Source organism: Scyliorhinus torazame, chromosome 9, assembly GCF_047496885.1.
Source record: "Scyliorhinus torazame isolate Kashiwa2021f chromosome 9, sScyTor2.1, whole genome shotgun sequence".
NCBI lineage: Eukaryota > Metazoa > Chordata > Chondrichthyes > Carcharhiniformes > Scyliorhinidae > Scyliorhinus > Scyliorhinus torazame.
The window spans coordinates 208,202,813-208,227,812 of record NC_092715.1 but is presented as its reverse complement, the minus strand read 5'-3'; the positions used below and the strand labels follow the sequence as shown (position 1 = coordinate 208,227,812).

The following is a 25,000-nucleotide window of genomic DNA, read 5'->3' as shown; positions in this document are numbered from 1 at the left end:
GGGGGAGTTGGGGGGAGAGAGAGGGGGGGGAGTTGGGGGGAGAGAGAGAGGGGGGAGTTGGGGGGAGAGAGGTTGGGGGGAGAGAGGGGGGGAGTTGGGGGGGAGAGAGGGGGGGGAGTTGGGGGGAGAGGGGGGGGGAGTTGGGGGGAGAGGGGTGGTTAGATGGGGAGAGAGGTGGGAGGAGTTGGGGAGAGAGAGGGGGGAGGAGTTGGGGAGAGAGAGGGGGGAGTTGGGGCTGGAGGAGGGAGTTGGGGGGGACGTGAGGCGAAAGAGGAGGGAGTTGGGTCGAGAGAGAGGGGGGGGGGGAGTTGGGGCGAAAGAGGAGGAAGTTGGGTAGAGAGAGAGGGGGGAGTTGGGGAGAGAGATGGGGAGAGAAGTTTGTGTTGCTCTGCCTTCTTAGTGGGGGGTTGGCGAGCGTGGTCCCGGTGAATCGGCTGCGAGCCTTCATTTGCAGCGTGAAGTCCATGGGGCCTCCTTAAATGGACCAATTAACATTGTATTGCGGTTACGGTCTTGCCGGGCCAAGTGCCGGGAAGCTTGCGGCAGTTCCTGCTCTCTACCAGACGTAGAAACGTTTTGGAAGAATCACACCCGATGTTATATGAATGTTACATGTGGCCTTTGATCTGCAACCTTTTTAGTGAGGATGGGATCTCCTGTGAATTGCGAATCACCAGATGTTAGCTCATTTGTACTGTTTTACCTTTTTAGCTTTGCAAAAATGGCATTTCGCACTTAACTTTGCCATGACTTTAATTAAGTTGCTGCATTTGCATTTTAGTTGCTTGTTAAACTAACCAAACAGATTATTCCACATATAATAAATGCGAAGTACGGTGGAAGCTGAAATAAAAACAAAGCTAGAAAAGTCTGGCAAATTTGTGGAGAGAGAAGCAAAGCAAACATCTTGTGCCTGTATGGTGGTTCTTCCAATTATTCCAGTAATTAGCAGTGGAAGAGGAAGAAAGAACCCTTTTTCATGACTTGATAATTGTTATTGACTTTAAGAATTCTTTCTTTTCGTCTTTCCTTTTTGCTCTGTTAAAAATTGATTTTTGTTCACACACTGCACCTGATTTAACATGAATTTTTAAAAAGTGTTTATATTGGGGCTTTTCATTTATGGCAGGCGAGTCTTTGCTTCATATCGTTCCATCTTACAATTGCATCCCTCCTAACCGAGGTTATAAATAATTTGCATCTCTACTATGCAATTATCAAGCATATATGGAGAACATTGGAAAAAAAAAACACATGGAATAAACTAACTGGATAAAACTAAAATACTGCAGAAAACAGGTGGTCTATTTAAATTGCATTATCTGGAGTTTGTATAAATATCGACGGGTGGCCTCATTTCCTGAGCCCTTTTTTTTTTTTACTTCTGTACATTTCTTGACTACATGCAGTTTACATTGGTGTGCAGACCACTGCAGATTTCCCCTTTTCCTCACTGTGTTGCGGCTGGTCGCGAACAGGTCTTCGAAAAGGCTGGTGAATTGTTTCCTCATATGGTGGAATCCTCCATCTGGTCCCCCAATTGCAAATGTTATTTTCTCTAACTTTAGCAACTCCGCTAGGTCGGGGAGCGAGTCTGAGGCTCTGGTTTGTGTGGGCATGTGTGTGTGCCGGTCTGATCTTCCGCAATCACTTCTGGTAAGCAGCTCGCCAGAGGCTTCACCAGGACTTCGTGGGGCTGTGGAGTATCGTCGATCAACTGGATCAGCCGTTGCTGGTCGTCCTTTCCTATCTCTAAGAGCCCTATATGCTATTGTCTCCCCACTGACCACCGTCTTCAGTGCCTCTCAGAACGTGGAGGGTGGGATACCTGCATTTTGGTTGCAATATATATACCCATCAATGGCTTGTGACATTCTTTCGCAATGCACCCTATCAGCAAGGAGGGCTATGTCCAGCCTCCATGGTGGGCGGAGGCCTTGCACATCTCCAACCTCACGTCCATGTACTGTGGAGCATAATCTGAGATTACTATCGCGGAGTACTCCACCCCTACTACCCCTGGAAGCACCAATTTCCCCACTAAGTCCATGCCTGAATAGGCTTTGTGTATATGGGAGGAGAACTCCTCCTCTCTCGGTTGGCTGAATCTCTAGGGGTCCCCCTGTTGTGCTTTTCTCTTTCTACTTTGTCTTTTCTGTGGCTCTGTTCCAATTAGGGCAATCCGTGGATTTGCCCTTCTTTCTATGTTATCTATGTCCGAATGCTTAGAGTCGCTAGGTATCAAATGATACCACCACAAGTTTCAACCGGCTATCGATCAAAGAGCCAAACACCAGTTAGCTAGTTCAAGGTCAAGGGTAATTTATTTACACACAAGGATCTGTTTTGGGGCCACTGCTGTTTGTCATTTTTATAAATGACCTGGAGGAGGGCGTAGAAGGATGGGTGAATAAATTTGCAGATGACACTAAAGTCGGTGGAGTTGTGGACAGTGCGGAAGGATGTTACAAGTTACAGAGGGACATAGATAAACTGCAGCGCTGGGCTGAGAGGTGGCAAATGGAGTTTAATGCAGAAAAGTGTGAGGTGATTCATTTTGGAAGGAATAACAGGAAGACAGAGTACTGGGCTAATGGTAAGATTCTTGGCAGTGTGGATGAGCAGAGAGATCTCGGTGTCCATGTACATAGATCCCTGAAAGTTGCCACTCAGGTTGAGAGGGTTGTTAAGAAGGCGTACGGTGTGTTAGCTTTTATTGGTAGAGGGATTGAGTTTCGCAGCCATGAGGTCATGTTGCAGCTGTACAAAACTCTGGTGCGGCCGCATTTGGAGTATTGCGTGCAATTCTGCTCGCTGCATTATAGGAAGGATGTGGAAGCATTGGAAAGGGTGCAGAGGAGATTTACCAGAATGTTGCTTGGTATGGAGGGAAGGTCTTATGAGGAAAGGCTGAGGAACTTGAGGCTGTTTTCAATCGAGAGAAGATGGTTAAGAGATGACTTAATTGAGGCATACAAGATGATCAGAGGATTGGATAGGGTGGACAGTGAGAGCCTTTTTCCTCGGATGGTGATGTCTAGCACGAGGGGACATAGCTTTAAATTGAGGGGAGATAAATATAAGACAGATGTCAGAGGTAGGTTCTTTACTCTGAGAGTAGTAAGGGTGTGGAATGCCCTACCTGCAACAGTAGTGGACTCGCCAACACTAAGGGTAAATAGTGGACTCGCCAACACTAAGGGTATTCAAATGGTCATTGGATAGACATATGGACGATAAGGGAATAGTGTAAATGGGCTTTCGAGTGGTTTCACAGGTCGGCGCAACATCGAGGGCTGAAGGGCCTGTACTGTGCTGTAGTGTTCTAAGTTCTATGTTCTAGTCATGCAACATAAACACTACTAGTTAACTATATCTATCGACTAAGACAACCTGTACTTAACTTCGGGCACCCGGCTTAGGTCAGAAAACCGTGGCCGCTGTTCAATTCTGGATCTCTCGGGTTCGAAGGAGTAACTGCTGCTCAGCTGGGCTGATCCATCTGGTAGCGGACGTTGAACTTGGACTCGCTTCTAGTGTTGCTGCACTTGGCGATGGCCGTGACCGGTGTACCAGGGCCAAGAGAGAGCGAACATATGGCAAACTCTTCTTCTTATACTCGGGGTTTTTGCGTTCTTTTGGACGGTCCTTTGATTTGGGCCTTACTAATTGGGTGATCCCTGATCACTCTGTTCGATTCCTTAACCAATAAGTGGGCGGAGATCTGGATGGCTGGACGTGTCCCAAGCCGTCACTGACCCCGTTGTTTGAGTTTTCCTTGATCAGGGAGTGGCGCCGAAATGTCTGGGCTGTCCCGGTTGTTTGAGTACCAGTCCTTTGTTTTGGTGAAGGTGGGCCATCAAATGCTAATCGGCCCCATTAAAATGCTAATTGGACGGAGTTTCGATACTTTCTGGACTTCTTGCTTACGAATATGCATTTCAGGCTCTGAGCCTGCCTGAGTCTTGGCTTGTCCATTTTACCTGCCAGGCTTTGCGAGTTTCTCTGTACCTAGTTGGAAGTGGCCATCCCAGATGGCTACACCCCCATCTGCTCCATAAAGGTGTTTAATTCTCATGATTTGGGACCCGTTTTAGAGTTGAACCTGTCTGTTTTTTGGGTCCTGTGCATAGTTGAAGACCCCCCAATGATGGCAGTCTGTTTGGGGTGTACATATTTACAGGTACAACCGGGGCCCCTTCCAGGATCCTGCTAATCGTTACTTATCATTGCCCTGGGGTCCGTCACCGTGTTCGTCCCTGCAAATGTTATTTTTTTGTTAAATAGTATGGCCACCCTCCTTGCCCGTGTTTTAAAGCACACCTGATATGGCTGTCTCACCCAGCTTTTCCTTACCCTCAGTTGGCCCTCTCTCTTAAATGTGACTCTTGCAGGAAGAGTAAATGAACCCCTCAGGCTTTCAAGATTGGCAAAGACTGCATCTTTTCACTGGTCTGTTGAGTCCCCTCACGTCCCCGGTGACTATTCTGATGGGGTGTTTCTCTTTTTGGCATGTCCATATTGACTCTTATTTTTATCGATGCACCGTAGAAAGCATCCACCATAGAAATCATCCTATCTGGCTGCATCACAGCCGGTATGGCAACTGTTCGGCGCAAGACCGCAAAAAACAACGCCCAGCCCATCGCACTAACCTGCCTCCCGACCATTGACTCTGTCTATACCTCCCGCTGACTTGGGAAAGGGAAAGTGGGCCGCATAATCAAAGACCCCTCCACCCGGGTTATTCTCTCTTCCAACTTCTTCCTTCGGTCAGTAGATGCAAAAGTCTGAGAACACGCACTTAACAGGTGGTTGTTCGCACTGTTGCTTCACAGCGCACACGGTCCCATTTCGATTCCCGGCATGGGTCACTATGTGTGGAGTCCACACATTCTCCCCATGTCTGCGTGGGTTTCCTCTGGGTGCTGCGGTTTCCTCCCACAAGTCCCGAAAGACATGCTTGTTGGACATTCTGAATTCTCCCTCCGTGTACCTGAACAGGCGCCGAAATGTGGCGACTAGGGGACTTTCACAGTAACTTCATTGCAGTGTTAATGTAAGCCTACTTGTGACAATAATAAAGATTATTATTGTAAACCGGTTCAAAAAACAGCTGCTTCCCTGCTTTTACCAGGCTCCTGAATGACCCTCTTATGGACTGGTCTGATCTCTGTAATGTTCTTGTCGGATAGCCTGATTTTATATTACAAGAACACTTGCAGCTAAAGCTATAAACAAGTTATCAACACTGTGGGCCAAATATAACAACAGATGAATAACAGAATGAACATGCATAAACAATCTCTCTCTCTCTCAGCTCCCGAGTTAGTCTGAGGTCACCTGGCTAACATTTGTTTATATACTAATGAGACTCCCAGTGGTCAGTCAGTGAATTACAACGCAGCCATGCTGTCACTCCATCCCCTTTCCTTTGAAGGAATAAATTAGTACATTATCATCAGTGTATTTACATGTGATGTCGTTAGCCTGTGAATCTAACAGTATTTTTTCTTTAACATTTTTAAAACTGGTTTAACAAAAGCAAGCATTCTATGTATAAATAGTTCAAATCTACAAATTGAGTGGATTAGGTTTTTTTCTGACTGGTTGATCTTCTCAGAGTTTGACCTTGCTTCTCAGATCCTGTAGATTCAATGTACTCCATGACATCTCATGCTCAGGAACTGCTGAATTGTCTAACACTGCAGCTGACATTGATTCTAACGTAGATTCTCAACCATCACATTGCTGTGAAAGTCTCCTCTGGTTTTCAAGTGTGCGCGACAAATTCTTCTAAAACCAACCCTTCCTCTGTCTGTGCATTGTAGGAACGAGGTGCTGCTGCTTCAAGTACAATGGCTTTTCTCGACCACTTGCCTGAATCTTTTATCTCTCAATGTCATCACTACTCCGAGGTGGTAAAGTTCTAGACACTCTATCATCGAATTGCTTTTGTTTTGCTTTAATGTTTCGCATTTCCTGTAGTACCACTGCATTCTCCTTTTCCAAGTATGGAAGTGTGATGCGCAGCCTTCCAGTCATGAATAACTCTGTCACGTGGTAGATCGCCAGCAATGGTAATGCTTTGTAATGTGATTTTGGGAGAAAGGGATTAGATCGGCTGTCCATTGCTTTCTGTAAGTGTTTTACAATATGTACACTTTTTCTTCATCAAGATTTTTGGGATCCATGCCTATACGAGCATCACCATTTTTTTGTTTCACACATACCATGGAATTTACCCCATTGGTAGGTTCTTCGATCTTCTTGATAACTTGTGGTTTTGTATCTGATACAGGTGGTAGGGTAGAAATTAGATTAATATGCAGATCTACACCTTCAGCAATTTCACTCCTAATATTTTGTATTGGTGCTTTAGAAATACATCGTCTTCAAATTCTTCTCATTGGCAAATAATAGTGCACTAAAATTAGTGAACACATTGCTGAATTTGCTGATAATGTCAGAATCGTTGATCTAATCCTCTGTGGATGCTATATGCCAACTGCACTAGACCTAATTCTTCACAGAACTGATCACCTAATAATTAATCCAAGCCCTGGGAAACAATACAGAATAGGACGCAATATACTCTGTTCTTCACCACCACACTCTGGTCACAAGCACCAGAACAGTTAATGCTTGAACCATTATAATCTCTTGAGATATCTTGTGATTTCTTCTAATCGGCTGAATTTTAGATTTTTTAAATCAGTCATGCTAATCAAATTGGCTTTGGCACCAGTCTTTAACATCAATTGGACCACTGTATCATTCACTTCAAGTGGTAGCAGACATTTGTCCTCATCAACTGCATTTATTTTAAATGGAGTATCAGTTTACATATAAGTGCTGGAGAATTTTTTTGATGTCTCCAAAAAAATTACTCTTCTCTATAATTACTCCAACAAACAATGATGTTTCATCACTGGAGACTGTCGTCCACTGTGCTGACTGATCTGTGTTGAGCATAGAGTAACAATTCTAAGCAAAGTGATTTTTTTTCCCCCTTTGTATCTGGAACAAAACTTGCCAAATGCTGGAAACTGCCTTAATTTGCGCTTTTGACCATATCTATTACACAGAAATACCTTGTCCTGATCTTTAACCTGTTTGTTGGTGTGGGAGGAGCTCTGAGAATTTACTGTGCACAAGGAGGCCATACGGCCCATCAAATCTGCACAGGCTCTTGAAAAGAGCACCCCACCCAAGCCCACACCTCCAACCCATCCCTCTAACCCATTCACCCCACCTAATTGTTTTTGGATACTAGGAGCAATTTATCATGGCCAATCCACCTAGCCTGCACATCTTTGGACTGCAGGAGGAAGCCGGAGCACCCAGAGGAAACCCACGCACACAGGGAGAACGTGCAGACTCCGCACAGACAGTGACCCAAATGGGAATCGATCCTGGAGCTGTGAAGCAACTGTGCTAACCACTGCTGCCATGCTGCAGGAACTTTCTCTCCTTTATTTTTGGAAGTTTCCCATCTTTTTTGAAAAAGGGCGGCAACCAGTGTGCTTTCTTCCAAGAGGACGCCGCCATTACTGAGACACGTTTTAGAATGCTGTGCTGCGAGGTCATGAGCCTGACAAATCTTAACTGTTTGTTCAAAAAGCAGCTCTGATTCCCTCCGCAACCGCTCTCTCAGCTTGTTTTCATTCTCACCAAACACAATTTGGTCCCGAATCATGGAAGATTCCACCGCAGAAAAATTACAGGTTTTCACTTTAATTTTAAGTCAGTGATGAAATGGCCGATGGATTCACCTGTAAACGTGATCTAAACAGAGGCTGGGATTCTCTGAAATCCCGGGCAAGTGTTGACGCCGGTGTAAACATCGGAGTGGTGTACGCCGGTGTCAACAGGCCTCCTGGCCCAGCAATTCAGCGATCTTCAGGGGGCCAGCACGGCGCCAGAGTGATGTGCGCTGCTCTGGCGCCAAAAGGCGGCCCTGCACGGCCGGCGGGGGTCCGCGCATGTGTGCGCCGGCTGTCTCTGCGCATGGTTGCCGTCTCTGCGCTGGCACCGAGCGACATGGTGGAAACCTACAGTGGGCCCGCGCGGAAGGTGGTAGGCCCCCTCTAGATCGCGGGTGCCCACCAATCGGTTGCCCCCCGATCGCGGGCCTGGATGCTGTGGAACCCCCTTCCCGTGGAGTCCGATTTTCTCCCCCCCCCCCCCCCCCCCCCCCCCCAACAACCAGGATGTCCACTGCGGCCACGAGTCCAAGCTCCCGCTGGGTGGTACCAGGTTGGAACCACGCTGGCGGGAGTTCGGCCGGTTGACTGCAGAGAATCGCTGCGGGGCCCTCTTTCAGCAGCCGGTGATTGCGCAACTGGCGGGTCCGCGGAGAAGCGCCGTCGCGCCAGATTTCCGTCGTGAACTGCTATTCTCTGCACAATTCCGGCGCGGAGGGTCGGAGAATCCCGTCCATAGCGTTCATAAATTTACTATCTTCACAAACAAAAGGACCCCATCCAAACTACCCCGCCTCCCATTCTGCTTACTCCATACTTCCCCTCATTGACCCACCCCAATACCCAAACACCCTGTACAAAAAAAAACAACCGACCACAAACAGCTGTGAAAAGCACACATATGCAAGAAAACACCACATAACAATTACAAACAATAAAACTGGCATGAACAGAAGTCCCAACATATAGCTCTGCTCCAACACGTGCCCCTTGACAAAGTCATTCTTTTGTTCCGGCGTCAAAAAGTAATGTTTCCTACCCTTAAATTTCACCCAAACCGAGCCTTTCCGGAAGAGCACCGCCTTGGCCTTGTTGAACCCTGCCCGTCGCTTGAGCAGGTCAACCCCCAATGTCTTGATAGATCCGGATCCGATTCCCCTCCCAGCTACAGTCTCACGTTATCGTACCCCACCTCAATGTTTTCCTTGTCCTGGAATTTGTGTATTTGGACGATCACCGCCCAAGGCAGCTCTCCAGCCCTCGGCTTGTCTCAAGGACTGATTGGCACGATACACCTCTGGGGCCTTATCAAAGATCCTCTCCCCACCAACTTCTCAAATATCCTCGAGACGTAGCCCGTGGCACTCGTTACCTCTACTCCCTTCGGCCAACCCACAATTTGCACGTTCTGTCACCTGGACTGATTCTCCTGGTCATCCACCCTTGCATGCAGCACATTGCGGCCCTCCCCCAGCATCGCCATCTCCGCTTCCAACTAAAAGATCCAGTTACTGTGGTCCAACTCCGCCCTTTCCACCTCTTGGATAGTCGCACCTTTCAATTCGTCACACAATCCAAAAGTACCACGAAGCGGGGCTACTGCTCCCTCAATCGCTCCAGACCAGCCTTCTTGCATCTCCTTTCGTTGTTGCCAAAATTCCCCCTTAATAAAGTCAACTGCTCCACCGGCTATTTTTTTTTTCCCAATGGTGCAGTGCCGCGAGCGTTTTCCAACTCCGAAGCTGGGGCTCTCACCGACTTTTGCTGGCCTGATACACCACCGACATTCCACTCTGGGGGAGAAACCACCACCCTCATCTCACTTCAAACTTTATCCACAAAGGTCATCACTAAGTGGACAGAAATGGCCAAAACCCACACCTCCAAGCAGAAGCTATCTTGTGTGCATCCGATCAGACCATAGCCGCCACCGGAAGTCCCACTCCTTACTCTTGAACAGAGTAGCACGGTTTAGGCCACATAATATTCTGCCCGGCGCTTGGCCAAGTCTGCTCCAATGTCCTGGTTCAAGCGAGTGGTGTGTCTTTCCCACTCGCACGACCGCTTGTCCTTCGCCCACCTCAGGATGTTCTCTTTATACTGGAATCTGCCGCCTCACCAACATTGCCCATGGTGGTTCCCCGACTTGGGTCTTTGCTGGAGTGACCTGTGGTGCCTGCTCTATCTCGGGGGCTTGAAGCCCTCCTCCCCGACCAGCTACCCGAGCATCGATGCCAGAAGCTATGTCAGGTTCCTCTGCTTGGTGCCCTCCGGTAGCCCGACGATCTGCAGGTTCTGCCACCAGGACCTGTTTTCTTGGTCATCGACCTTCCCCTTCAGTGCCTTCTGGGACGTGACCGACTTTGCCATCTCGGCTTTGAACGATGTGATCCGCTCTTCCTGGCCCAGCCTGCCTTTTCTAGGTCCTGCACCAGTGCCTCTTGGGGCCCCCAGTCTCCACTCTGTCCATTGTCTCCTCCAACGTGAGCTCTGTTGCTGAGCCCACAGCTGCCATGAGGCCTTCTTTCATTGCCTCTGTGTTTCTGGAGTTCCGTTGTGCTGAACTCGTAAGTTTCTCTATCGTCGCCTGGATCACGTTGGCGATCCCGTTGGGTCTGTCATATTCCGTTTCAGGCCGCCACGCGAGTCTCCCTTTTCAGGGGTGAAGGTTTTCCCCTCCCTGCTTTTACTGTTTATACGTCCTGGTTGCTGGCTCGTCAGCAGCCTGGTTGATTTAAGCGGTGGATGGGGGTGGTATTTAAGCGGGTGACCCTTTTACACTTTTAGTGACAGTTTGGCAGGTTGAGAAGGTCTAATCAGACATTCCGAGGAGAAAGCCACCTATTGTGCAACCGCTCAGCTCATGGCCGGTACTGGAAGTGGTTTGACATGAATTTAACTCCTTATGTCATCCTCTTTTTCAGTCCTATGTCTGTCTCTCAACTCTGGAAACCGTTAGAGATTAGGAGTTTGACCTATTGTTCCACGCACGAACAGATTCAAAAACAGCTTCTTCCCCGCTCTTGCCAGAATCCTAAACGACCCTCTTAAGGACTGACCTGATTAATACTATACTCCTGTATGCTTCACCCGATGCCGGTGTCTAGGTATTTACATTGTGTACCTTGTGTTGCCCTATTATGTATTTTATTTTCATGTACAAAATGATCTGTTTGAGTTGCCCGCAGAAAAATACTTTGCACTGTACCTCGGTACATACACATGACAATAATCTAATCCAATCATCTAGGTGCAAGAACCTCAGTTGGCCGTGCTGTGCCATTATTGGCTCGTAATCACACATTTTTATGGACAAAGCATTTTAAAACCCACATGTACGAGCAAGTCCAACTAACAAGCAAATCTGGTGCAATAATTAATAATAATTTTTATTAGTGTCGCAAGTAGGCTTGCATTAACACTGCAATGAAGCTACTGTGAAAATCCCCTGGCTCCCGCGCTTGTTCGGGTACACTGAGGGAGAATTCAGAATGTTCAAGTCGCCTAACTAGCATGCCTTTTCGGATTTGTGGGAGATAACTGGAGCATCGGAGGAAACCCACGCCGACACTGGGAGAACTAGCAGAATCCTGTACAAACAGTGACCCAACTGGAATTGAATCCGGGGACCCTGGCTCTGTGAAGCAACAGTGCTAACCACCGTGCAACCATTTGTTATGCTACAGTTCTTATATTGCCAATGGATTTATTAACCATCTTGCGTACAGAGTAACCTCAAGGAAATGTGGAGGAAAACAAAACTGAGGGTTGCATCTGGCAACATTGTTACATCTATAATTTTTAATGTTTTTATTAGATGCTAGAGCAAAGTGAGAAACTCCACCATGTGGTATCCCAGCGTGATGTGCTCCTGGGTGAGGTTAATGTGCTGAAGACCCATGTTTCCAAAGAGCTGAGCATCGAGCTCCGAGAAGAAAAATTCAACCAACGACTTCAGGATGAAAAATTAACCATAGTAAAGGAGAATCTAAAAGAGCAATTGGAGAATGTCAAATCTCAGAAACATGGGCTGATGAATACCCTACAAGAAAACACTGAGGCAGTGAGTTATAAATTTAGAACTATGGAGGAAATGTAATTTTGTCCTGAAGGGGACCTTGTAGATTACAATAAATATATTAGCAAGCTTCATAGCAGAATGTTTCCCATTATGTATAAGATAATCCACAGAAAATATGCAGGATAACTTTACAATGATATGTATCTAGCAATGGGGTTTAACCTGTAATTTTTGATGCTGCTATTAGAAGGAAGAACAAACTAAGGAAATGCAGCTTGTGATGTCTCAGCGTGATGTGCTGCTCAGTCAGAATGAAGAATTGAGAGCTCGTGTTTCCAATGAGCAGAAAGCAGAAATTCAGGTGAAGGAATTCAACCAGCGGATCCAGCAAATGGAGGATGAAAAGTCAACCAGAATAAAGGAGAATGAAAATCTTCAGGCGATGCTGGAGAGTGCTGAAGTTCAGAGGGATGAAATGAAGAGCACCCTGCAAGGAAACACTGTGATGGTGAGAAAATGTTTTCTATTAACTGGAAGGATAAATATGGCGGGGCAAATTTTGCTGGAATGGAAAAATGAATATCTGAATGTTGTATGTGGCTTTTAATGCAGAAATTGATCTGCAATCTGTGAATTGGAATGTCCCAATGTTGTTGGGTCATTTATACTGTTTTACCATTAGCTTTGCAAAATGGCATTTTGCACTTAACCTTGCCATGACTTTAATGAAGTTGCTGCATTTGCATATTAGTTGCCTTGTTACTAACCAAACAGATTATTCCGAACACTGGATGCTGAAATAAAAACATAAAATAGCTAGAAAGGTCTGGTAGATTTATGGAGAGAAACAAGGTTAACGTTTTGAGCCTGTATGGAGGTTCTTCAGATTATTCCTGTCGTAAACAGTGCAAGAAAGAATCCTTTTTCATAATTTGATAATTGTTACTGACTTTTTGAATTCTTTCTTTTTGCTTTGTTAAAAATTGAGTTTTTTTTTTTTTCTTTTCATGCTGTGCACCTGATTTGACATGAATTTAACCCCTTACATCATCCACTTTTTCAGTCCTATGTCTATTTCTCAAGTTTGGAAACTGTTAGTTAAAAAGATTTAGGAGTTGACCTGTTGTTCATCAAGGTGTAAGAACCCCGTTGTCCTTGCTGTGCCATTATTGGCTCATAATCCAACAATTTGTGGGCAAAGCATTTTCAAACCAAAATATGTAGGAGCAAGTCCAGCTATCGAGCAAATCTGGTGCAACGGTTTGTCACGGTACAGTACTTGTATTGTCAGCGGTTATATTAACCAGATCAGGGGCTGTTTAGCACAGGGCTAAATCGGTGGCTTTGAAAGCAGACCCAGGCAGGCCAGCAGCATGGTTCGATTCCCGTAACAGCCTCCCAGAACAGGCGCCGGAATGTGGCGACTAGGGGCTTTTCACAGTAACTTCATTTGAAGCCTACTTGTGACAATAAGCGATTTTCATTTCATTTCATTCATTTGTTGTATGTATCTTGCCTGCAGAATAGCCTCGCGGAAATGTGGAGGAAAATATAAATGAGAATTGCATCTGGCAATGTGGTTACATCTATAATTTTTAATGTTTTATTAGATGCAAGAGTCAAGCGCGAAGCTCCACCATGTGGTATCTCAGCGTGATGTGCAACTCCATGAGGTTGATGACTTGAAGACTCATGTTTCCAAAGAGCTGAGCACGAAGCTCCTAGAAGAGAAATTCAACCAAAGACTCCAGCAACTAGAGGATGAAAAATTAACCATAGTGAAGGAGAAGGAGAATCTAAAAGAGCAACTGGAGAATGTCAAATCTCAGAACAATGAACTGATGAATACCCGACAAGAAAACACTGATGCAGTGAGTTACAGAGTTAGAGCTATGGAGGAAATGAATTTTGTCCAGAAGGGGACCTTGTAGATTCCAATAAATGTATTAGCAAGCTTTCATAGCAGCATGTCTCCTGTTATGTATAAGATAATCTGCAGAAAATATACATAACTTTACAATGGTATGTATCTAGCAAATAGGGTGTAACTTGTAGCTTTTAACGTTTCTATTAGGATGAAGAACGAACTAAGGAAATGCAGCTTTTGATGTCTCAGCGTGATTTGCTGCTCAGTCAGATTGAAGAATTGAGAGCTCGTGTTTCCAATGAGCAGAAAGTAGAAATTCAGGTGAAGGAATTCAATCAGCGGCTCCAGCAACTGGAGGATGAAAAGTCAGCCATAATAAGGGAGAATGAAAATCTTCAGGCGATGCTGGAGAGTGCTCAAGTGCAGAGGGATGAAATGAAGAGCACCCTGCAAGAAAACATTGTGATGGTGAGAAAATGTTTTCTATTAACTGGAAGGATAAATATGGCAGGGCAAATTTTGCTGGAATGGGAAAATGAAATCATCTGAATGTTGTATGTGACTTTTAATGCAGAAATTGATCTTCAATCTGTGAATTGGAATGTCCCAATGTTGTTGGGTCATTTGTACTGTTTTACCTTTAGCTTTGCAAAAATGCCATTTTGCACTTAACCTTACCGTGACTTAAATGAAGTTGCTGTATTTGCATATTAGTTGCCTGTTAAACTAACCAAACAGATTATTCCAAACACTGGATCCTGGAATAACAACATAAAATAGTTAGAAAGGTCTGGCAGATTTGTGGAGAGTGAAACAAGGTTAACGTTTTGAGCCTGTATGGAGGTTCAATAGATTATTCTAGACGTAAGCAGTGCAAGAAAAAATCCTTTTTCGTAATTTGATAATTGTTACTGACTTTTTGAATTCATTCTTTTTGCTTTGTTAAAAATTGATTTTTTTTTTTTTTTTTTGTTCATACTGTGCACCTGATTTGACATGAATTTAACCCCTTACATCAAGTCCTATGTCTACTCCTCAACTTTGAAAACTGTTAGTTAAAGAGATTAGGAGCTTGGCCTGTTGTTCATCAAGGTGTAAGAACCCCGTTGTCCTTGCTGTGCCATTATTGGCTCATAATCCAACATTTTTGTGGGCAAAGCATTTTCAAACCTAAATATGTAGGAGCAAGTCCAGCTATCGAGCAAATCTGGTGCAACAGTTTGTCACGTTACAGTTCTTGTATTGTCAGCGGTTATATTGACGAGATTTGTTGTACATATTGTAGCCATCTGGGATGGCCACTTGCAACTAAGTACAGAGCAACTCTCAAAGACTGATGGGTAAAATGGACAAGCCAAGAGTCGGGCAAGCTCCGAGCCTGAAATGCATATTTGTCAGCAAAGTCCAGACGGCATCGAAACTCTGTCCCATTAGCATGTTAATCAGGCCGATTAGCAGGTGATGGCCCATCTCCCCCAACACAAAGGAATGGTACTCCAGCAACCGGGACAGTCCCAGACATTTTGGCGCCACTCCCTGCCCAAGGGAAACGCAAACAACGGGGTCAATGACCGCTTGAGACACGCCCAGTCATCCAGATCCCTGCCCACCTATTGGCTAAGGAATCGAACAGAATGATCAGGGATCACCCAATTAGTAAGGCCCAAATCCAAGGACCGCCCAAAAGAGCGCGAAAGCCCCCCCGAGTATAAAGGAAGAGTTCGCCATATGTTCGCTCTCTTTTGGCCTTGGTACCCCGGTCACGGCCATCGCCAACTGCTGCAAGACCAGAAGCAAGTTCGAGTTCAACGCCCACTACCAGACGGATGAGCCCAGCTGAGCAGCAGTTACCCCTTCGAGCCCAAGAGATCCAGAATTGAACAGCAGCCACTGTTTCCTGACCTAAACCGGGTGCCCGAAGTTAAGTACAGGTTGTCTTAGTAATAGGTGTAGTTAACTAGTAGTGTTTATGTTACATGATTGATTGTAAATAAAGTACCCTTGATCTAACTAACTGGTGTTTGGCTCTTTAATCGATAGCTGGTTGAAACTTGTGGTGGTATCATTTGATACCTGGCGACGCTAAGCATTTGGACATAGACAATATAGAAAGAAGGCAAATCCACTGATTGTCCTAATCGGAACAGAGCCACAGAAAAGACAAAGTAGTAGAGACTAATCGACAACAGTATCTTGCCAGCAGAATAGCCTCGAGAAAATGTGGAGGAAAATATAAATGAGAATTGCATCTGGCAACGTGGTTACATCTATAATTTTTTATGTTTTATTAGATGCAAGAGTCAAGCGCGAAGCTCCACCATGTGGTATCTCAGCGTGATGTGCAACTCCGTGAGGTTGATGACTTGAAGACTCGTGTTTCCAAAGAGCTGAGCACGGAACTCCTAGAAGAGAAATTCAACCAAAGACTCCAGCAACTAGAGGATGAAAAATTAACCATAGTGAAGGAGAAGGAGAATCTAAAAGAGCAACTGGAGAATGTCAAATCTCAGAACAATGAACTGATGAATACCCGACAAGAAAACACTGATGCAGTGAGTTAAAGAGTTAGAACTATGGAGGAAATGAATTTTGTCCTGAAGGGGACCTTGTAGATTACAGTAAATGTATTAGCAAGGTTTCATAGCAGTATGTCTCCTGTTATGTGTAAGATAATCTACAGAAAATATGCAGGATAACTTTACAATGGTATGTATCTAGCAAATAGGGTGTAACTTGTAGCTTTTAACGTTTCTATTAGGATGAAGAACGAACTAAGGAAATGCAGCTTGTGATGTCTCAGCGTGATGTGCTGCTCAGTCAGATTGAAGAATTGAGAGCTCGTGTTTCCAATGAGCAGGAAGCAGAAATTCTGGTGAAGGAATTCAACCAAAGGCTCCAGCAACTGGAGGATGAAAAGTCAGCCATAATAAAGGAGAATGAAAATCTTCAGGCGATGCTGGAGAGTGCTCAAGTGCAGAGGGATGGAATGAAGAGCACCCTGCAAGAAAACGCTGTGATGGTGAGAAAATGTTTTCCATTAACTAGAAGGATAAATACGGTGGGCCAATTTTTGCTTGAATGGTGATGTCATTTGAATGTTGTATGTGACCTGTTATGCAGAAATTGTTCAGCAATCTTTTTGGTGAGGATGCGATCCCCTGTGAATTGCAAATCACCAGATGTTGTTGGCTCCTTTATACTGTTTTACCTTGAGCTTTGCAAAGATGGCATTTTGCACTTAACCTTGCCATGACTTTAATGAAGTTAGTGTAGTTGCCTGTTAAACTAATCAAACAGATTATTCCAAATACAGGGATACTGAAATAGAAACAAAAAATAGCTGGAAAGGTCTGGCAGGTTTGTGGAAGGGTTAACGTTTTGAACCTGTATGGTGGGTCTTCAGATTATTCCAGTCATCAGCAGTGCAAGAAAGATCCCTTTTTCGTGATTTGATAATTGTTATTGACCTCTTGAAATTTTTCTCTTTTTTTTTAGTCTTTTTGCTCTTGTTAAAAACTGATTTTGGTTCACGCACTGCCTCTGATTTGACGTGAATTTAACCGCTTACATCATCCTCTTTTTCAGTCCTATGTCTGTTTCTCATCTTTGGAAACTGTTGGTTAAAGAGATTAGGAGTTTGACCTGTTGTTCATCAAGGTGTAAGAACCCCAGTTGGGACTTCCGGATGGGGCTATGCCTAGGTAGGTCACACGTTCGGCAGCTCCTGCCGGGAACGGATTTTTGGGCTCTCTAGAGGGGCCCCAACGGCAATTGTTCGACGGCTTCCAGTGTGAGAAGGTGACAGCAGGGTCCCCCCGACATTATATGGATTGGACCAGGAGTGGAGCGGTGAAAAAAGTGATCTTGGAGCAGCGAAAAGTGCGAGGGAGGAAAAACAAGATGGCGGCGGGTGGAGACCAACCAGCATGGGTTTCTTAAACGCTGCTTCGAGGAGCTGAAGACCGAAATGCTGGCGCCAATGAAGGCGATTGAGAAGCTAGTGGAGACCCAGAAGGCCCAAGGGGCGGCGATCCGAGCGGTGCGGCAAAAAGCCTCGGAGAACGAGGACGAGATCTTGGGCCTGGCAGTGAAGGTGGAGGCGCACGAGGCACTGCATAAGAGGTGGGCGGAAAGATTTGAGGACCTGGAGAATAGGTCGAGGAAGAAGAATCTTCGGATTCTGGGTCTCCCTGAAGGAGTGGAGGGGCCCGATGCTGGGGCATATGTGAGCACGATGCTCAATTTGCTGATGGGCGCGGGAGCCTTCCCGAGGCCCCTGGAGCTAGATGGTGCTCACCGGGTCCTAGCAAGGAGACCCAAGGCCAACGAGCCGCCAAGGGCTGTAGTGGTGAGGTTTCACCGCTTTATGGACAGAGAGTGTGTCCTGAGATGGGTCAAGAAAGAGCGGAGCAGCAGGTGGGAGAATGCGGAGATCTGAATCTACCAGGACTGGAGTGCAGAGGTGGCCAAGAAGAGAGCTGGTTTTAATCGGGCTAAGGCGGTGCTCCATCGGGAGGGGGTGAAGTTCGGTATGCTGCAGCCAGCGCGATTGTGGGTCACGTACCAGGATCGGCACCACTATTTCGAAACGCCTGATGAGCTTTATACTGACTGAGAAGTTGGACTCAAATTGAGGGTTTGTTGTGGGGGGATGTTTACTGTGTGTATATATAGTGTTTATTACGTTTCGGGAATGTTCCTTTGGTCTGGGTGCTGGATGGGGATGGGTGAATGGATTGGATGGGGAGACTGTGGGAGAGTGTGGGCGTCGGTGTTGGAGGGGCAGACCCCCATGAAGGAAGAGGGGGAGTGGAGGCCCCGGGATGGGGAATTGGGGTAAGGCCGCAAAAGGAGCTGCACCAGAGGGGGCGGGGCCGGCTCAGGAAAGCGCGCTTTTTCCCATGCTAGGGAAGGACGGGAGTGTGGGGGTGGGGGGCGCTGGAGAGGATCGCGCACTGACTGGTGGGGGGGAGGGGGATTCTCACACTGGGGGTGGTCGATGGAATGGCGGGAGAGGCCGGGGTCAGCAGGTGTCAGCTGACTTATGGGAGTGTTATGAGGGGAGCAAAAGGGCTAGATGTGGATCAAGGGGGGGGGGGGGGGAGAGCTGGAAGTAGGAGAGGTGGTTGGGGCGGGGGTCCGCCGTCTGGGGGACTGGAGGGTGCGGGAGGCGTGGCCAGCCGAGAAAAGGAGATGGCTAGTCGGCGGGGGGGGGGGGGGGGGGGGGGGGGGGGGTGGGGGGGGGGGGGGGGGGGGGGGGGGGGGGGGGTGTGAGTAGCCCCCCAATCCAACTGATAACTTGGAATGTGAGGGGCCTGAACTGGCCGTCAAGAGGGCCCCAGTGTTCGCGCACTTAACTGAAGGCAGATGTGGTCATGCTTCAGGAGACACATTTGAAGGTGGCAGATCGGGTCAGGCTGAGAAAGGGATGGGTAGGACAGGTATTCCATTCGGGGCTGGATGCGAAGAACAGAGGGGTTGCAATACTGGTGGTGAAACGGGTGTCGTTTGGGGCAAAGAATATTGTAGTGGATAATGGAGGTTGATACGTGATGGTGAGCGGTAGGTTGCAGGGGGTGCGGGTGGTACTGGTAAACGTATGTGCCCCAAACTGGGATGTTGCGGGATTTATGAAGCGCATGCTGGGTCGGATTCCAGACCTGGAGGTAGGAAGCTTGATAATGGGGGAGGGATTTCAACACGGTGCTGGACCCAGCACTGGATTGCTCTAGGTCCAAGATGGGTAAGAGGCCGGCTGCGGCCAAGGTGCTTGGGGGGTTTATGGACAAGCTGGGGGGAGTGGATCCATGGAGGTTTGTCAGGCCCTTGGCCAAGGAATTTTCATTCTTTTCCCACGTACATAGAGCCTACTCCCGGATAGATTTTTTTATTTTGGGCACTAATCGCGAAAGTGGAGGGAATGGAGTATTCGCCTTGGCCATCTCGGACCACGCCCTGCACTGGGTGGAGCTGGAGTTAGGAGAGGAGAGGTACCAGCGCCCGCTGTGACGTCTTGATGTGGGATTATTGGCGGATGAGGAGGTGTGCGGGCGGGTGCGGGGGTGCATTGAAAGATATTTGGAGGCCAACGACAATGGGGAGGTGCAGGTGGGGGTGGTCTGGGAGGCGCTGAAGGCGTTGGTCAGGGGAGAGTTAATCTCCATCAGGGCCCACAGGAAGAAGAGGGCAGGGAGAGGTTGGTGGGGGAGATCTTGAGGGTGGACAGAAGATATGCAGAGGCCCCCGAGGAGGGACTACTCAGGGAGCGGCGGAACCTCCAGACGGAGTTCGACCTGTTGACCACAGGGAAAGCAGAGGCACAGTGGAGGAAAGCGCAGGGGGCGACGTATGAGTATGGGGAGAAGGCGAGTCGGATGCTGTCACACCAGCTTCGTAAGGGGGAGGCAACGAGGGAGATAGGTGGAGTTAAGGATAGCGGGGGGAATATGGTGCAGAGTGCGGTGAGAATAAATGAGGTATTTAGGGACTTCTATGGGGATCTGTACAGATCTGAGCCCCCAGCGGGGGAAGAGGGGATGCAACGATTTTTGGATCAGCTGAGGTTTCCGAGGGTGGAGGAGCAGGAGGTGGCTGGTTTAGGGGTGCCAATTGGGCTGGAGGAGCTGGTAAAGGATTGGGGAGCATGCAGGCGGGGAAGGCCCCGGGGCCAGGTGTGTTTCCAGTCGAGTTTTACAGGAAATACGTGGACCTGCTAGGCCCGTTGCTAGTAAGGACTTTCAATAAGGCAAGGGGGGGGGGGGGGGTCTTGCTCCCGAAAATGTCCGGGGCGCTGATCTCTCTGATCCTGAAGCGGGACAAGGACCCACTGCAATGTGGGTCGTACAGACCGATCTCGCTCCTCAATGTGGATACGAAGTTGCTGGCAAAAGTGCTGGCTACGAGAATTGAGGACTGTGTCCCGGAGGTGATCCATGAGGACCAGACGGGATTTGTAAAGGGCAGGCAGTTAAACACTAATGTGCGGAGGCTCCTCAACGTGATTATGATGCCATAGGTGGAGGGAGAAGCGGAGGTAGTGGCAGCTATGGACGCGGAGAAGGCCTTCGACCGGGTGGAGTGGGAGTATCTTTGGGAAGTGCTGCGGAGGTTTGGGTTCGGGGAGGGGTTCATCAGCTGGGTCAGGTTGCTATATAGAGCCCCGGTGGCGAGTGTGGCTACGAATCGGCGGAGGTCGGAATACTTCCGGCTGTACCGAGGGACGAGGCAGGGGTGCCCCCTGTCCCCCTTGTTGTTTGCATTGGCAATTGAGCCCCTGGCCATGGCACTAAGGGAGTCCAGGAAATGGAGGGGACTGGTCTGAGGGGGAGAGGAACATCGGGTGTCGCTGTATGCGGACGACCTGTTGCTATATGTGGCAGATCCAGTGGAGGAGTTGGCAGAGGTCATGCGGATCCTCAGGGAGTTTGGGGACTTCTCGGGGTATAAGCTCAAGTAGGGAAAAGTGAGCTCCTTGTGGTGCATCCAGGGGACCAGGGAAGGGGGATAGACGAGCTACCATTGAAGAGGGCAGAAAGGAGCTTTCGGTACTCAGGGATCCAAGTGGCTGGGAGCTGGAGGGCCCTACACAAGCTCAATTTGACGCGGTTGGTGGAGCAGATGGAGGAGGATTTCAAAATATGCGATGTGCTGCCACTCTCGCTAGCTGGCAGGGTACAGTCGGTTAAAATGCCGGTCCTCCCGAGGTTTCTCTTTGTGTTCCAGTGCCTTTCCATTATGATTCCCAAGGCCTTTTTCAAACAGGTAGGTAGGGAGCATCATGGGTTTGGTGTGGGCAAATAAGACCCCGAGGGTAAAGAGGGTGTTTCTGGAGCGTAGTAGGGACCGGGAGGGCTGGCGCTGCCAAATTTGTACGGCTATTATTGGGCTGCCAATGTGGTGATGATCCGTAAGTGGGTAATGGAGGGAGAGGGGGCGGCATGGAAGAGGTTAGAGATGGCGTCCTGGGTGGGCACGAACCTGAGGGTGCTGGCGACGGCACCGCTGCCGCTCTCGCCGACCAGGTACACCACGAGTCCGGTGGTAGCGGTAGTGGTAACGTTGAAGATCTGGGGGCAGTGGAGACGCCGCAAGGGCGAGGTGAGAGCCTCGGTTTGGTCCCCGATTCGGGAGAAATATCGGTTCGTCCCGGGAAGGATGGATGAGGGGTTTCGGAGCTGGCATCGGGCAGGGATTAGAAGAATGGGGGACCTGTTTATAGATGGGACGTTTGCGAGCCTAGGGGTGCTGGAGGAGAAGTTTGGGTTACCCCCGGGAAATGCTTTCAGGTATATGCAAGTGAGGGCGTTTGTGAGGCGGCAGATGAGGGAATTCCCGCTGCTCCCGGCACACGGAATTCAGGACAGGGTGATTTCGGGTGTATGGGTTGGAGAAGGCAAGGTTTTGGTGATCTACCAGGAGCTGAAAGAAGAGGAGGAGGCCTCGGTAGAGGTGTTAAAGGGCAAGTGGGAGGAGGAGCTTGTGGAGGAGATAGATGAGGGTCTGTGGGCTGATGCCCTGAGCAGGGTTAATTCTTCCTCCTCTTGCGCCAGGCTCAGCCTAATACAATTCAAGGTCACTCACCGAGCGCATATGACAGGGGCGAGGTTGAGTTGGTTCTTTGGGTTGGAACAGATGGGAGGTGCTCGGGAAGCCCGGCGAATCAGGTCCACATGTTCTGGTCGTGCCCGGCCCTGGATGGGTTTTGGAGGGGTTTCGCGAGGACGATAGAACATAAGAACTAGGAGCAGGAGTAGGCCATCTGGCTTCTCGAGCCTGCTCCACCATTCAATGAGATCATGGCTGATCTTTTGTGGACTCAGCTCCACTTTCCGGCCCGAACACCATAACCCTTAATCCCTTTATTCTTCAAAAAACTATCTATCTTTATCTTAAAAACATTTAATGAAGGAACCTCTACTGCTTCACTGGGCAGGGAATTCCATAGATTCACAACCCTTTGGGTGAAGAAGTTTCTCTTAAACTCAGTCCTAAATCTACTTCCCCTTATTTTGAGGCTATGCCCCCGAGTTCTGCTTTCACCCGCCAGTGGAAACAACCTGCCTGCATCTATCCTGTCTATTCCCTTCATAATCTTATGTTTCTATAAGATCCCCCCTCATCCTTCTAAATTCCAACAAATAGAGTCCCAGTCTACTCAACACCTCCTCGTAATCCAACCCCTTCAGCTCTGGGATTAACCTAGTGAATCTCCTCTGCACACCCTCCAGTGCCAGTACGTCCTTTCTCAAGTAAGGAGACCAAACCTGAGCACAATACTCCAGGTGTGGCCTCACTAACACCTTATACAATTGCAGCAGAACCTCCCTAGTCTTAAACTCCATCCCTCTAGCAATGAAGGACAAAATTCCATTTGCCTCCTTAATCACCTGTTGCACCTGTAAACCAACTTTTTGCACAAGCACACCCAGGTCTCTCTGCACAGCAGCATGTTTTAATATTTTATCATTTAAATAATAATCCCTTTTGCTGTTATTCCTACCAAAATGGATAACCTCTCATTTGTCAACATTGTATTCCATCTGCCAGACCCTAGCCCAGTCACTTAGCCTATCCAAATCCCCCCCGCAGACTTCCAGTATCCTCTGCACTTTTTGCTTTACCACTCATCTTCGTGTCGTCTGCAAACTTGGACACATTGCCCTTGGTCCCCAACTCCAAATCGTCTATGTAAATTGTGAACAGTTGTGGGCCCAACACTGATCCCTGAGGGACACCACTAGGTACTAATTGCCAACCAGAGAAACACCCATTAATCCCCACTCTTTGCTTTCTATTAATTAACCAATCCTCTATCCATGCTACTACTTTCTCCTTAATGCCATGCATCTTTATCTTATGCAGCAACCTTTTGTGTGGCACCTTGTTAAAGGCTTTCTGGAAATTCAGATATACCACATCCATTGGCTCCCTGTTACCTACCGCACTGTTAATGTCCTCAAAAAATTCCACTAAATTAGTTAGGCATGACCTGCCCTTTATGAACCCATGCTGCGTCTGCCCAATGGGACAATTTCCATCCAGATGCCTCGCTATTTCTTCCTTGATGATAGATTCCAGCATCTTCCCTACTACCGAAGTTAAGCTCACTGGCCTATAATTACCCGCTTTCTGCCTACCTCCTTTTTTAAACAGTGGTGTCACGTTTGCTAATTTCCAATCCGCCGGGACCACCCCAGAGTCTAGTGAATTTTGGTAAATTATCACTCTTGCATTTGCAATTTCCCTAGCCATCTCTTTTAGCACTCTGGGATGCATTCCATCAGGTCCAGGAGACTTGTCTACCTTTAGCCCCATTAGCTTGCCCATCACTACCTCCTTGGTGATAACAATCCTCTCAAGGTCCTCACCTGTCATAGCCTCATTTCCATCAGTCACTGGCATGTTATTTGTGTCTTCCACTGTGAAGACCGACCCAAAAAACCTGTTCAGTTCCTCAGCCATTTCCTCATCTCTCATTATTAAATCTCCCTTCTCATCCTCTAAAGGACCAATATTTACCTTAGCCACTCTTTTTTGTTTTATGTATTTGTACAAACTTTTACTATCTGTTTTTATATTCTGAGCAAGTTTACTCTCATAATCTATCTTACTCGAGGGTAAAGAGGGTCGATTTTCCCTCTTTTTACCGTCCTTCCTTTTTGTTGGTATAAACCTTTGCTGAGCACTGTGAAAAATCACTTGGAAGGTTCTCCATTGTTCCTCAACTGTTTCACCATAAAGTCTTTGCTCCCAGTCTACCTTAGCTAGTTTTTCTCTCATCCCATTGTAATATCCTTTGTTTAAGCACAAAACACTAGTGCTTGATTTTACCTTCTCACCCTCCATCTGTATTTTAAATTCCACCATATTGTGATCGCTCCTTCCGAGAGGATCCCTAACTATGAGATCCTGAATCAATCCTGTCTCATTACACTGGACCGGATCTAGGACTGCTTGTTCCCTTGTAGGTTCCATTACATACTGTTCTAGGAAACTATCGCGGATACATTCTATAAACTGCTTCTCAAGGCTGCCTTGACCGACCTGGTTAAACCAATCGACATGTAGATTAAAATCCCCCATGATAACTGCTGTACCATTTCTACATGCATCAGCTATTTCTTTGTTTATTGCCTGCCCCACCATAATGTTACTATTTGGTGGCCTATAGATTACTCCTATCAGTGACTTTTTCGCCTTACTATTCCTGATTTCCACCCAAATGGATTCAACCTTATCCTCCATAGCACCGATGTCATCCCTTACTGTTGCCCAGATGTCATCCTTAAATAACAGAGCTACACCACCTCCCTTACCATCCACTCTGTCCTTCCGAAAGGTTTGATACCCTCGGATATTTAACTCCCAGTCGTGACCATCCTTTAACCATGTTTCAGTAATGGCCAC

The 25,000-nt window shown here is 47.4% G+C and overlaps 1 protein-coding gene across 1 annotated transcript in view; it reads left to right on the top strand.

Annotated features, from left to right (window-relative positions):
* cenpe (centromere protein E) overlaps nt 1-25,000 on the top strand; it is a 174,222-nt gene that overhangs the window by 147,656 nt on the left and 1,566 nt on the right. The window contains exons 29-34 of the mRNA XM_072517648.1: nt 11,524-11,769; nt 11,975-12,235; nt 13,338-13,598; nt 13,802-14,062; nt 15,886-16,146; nt 16,353-16,613. Coding sequence (XP_072373749.1) covers nt 11,524-11,769; nt 11,975-12,235; nt 13,338-13,598; nt 13,802-14,062; nt 15,886-16,146; nt 16,353-16,613 — 1,551 coding nt within the window. The remainder of the gene's footprint in view (nt 1-11,523; nt 11,770-11,974; nt 12,236-13,337; nt 13,599-13,801; nt 14,063-15,885; nt 16,147-16,352; nt 16,614-25,000) is intronic.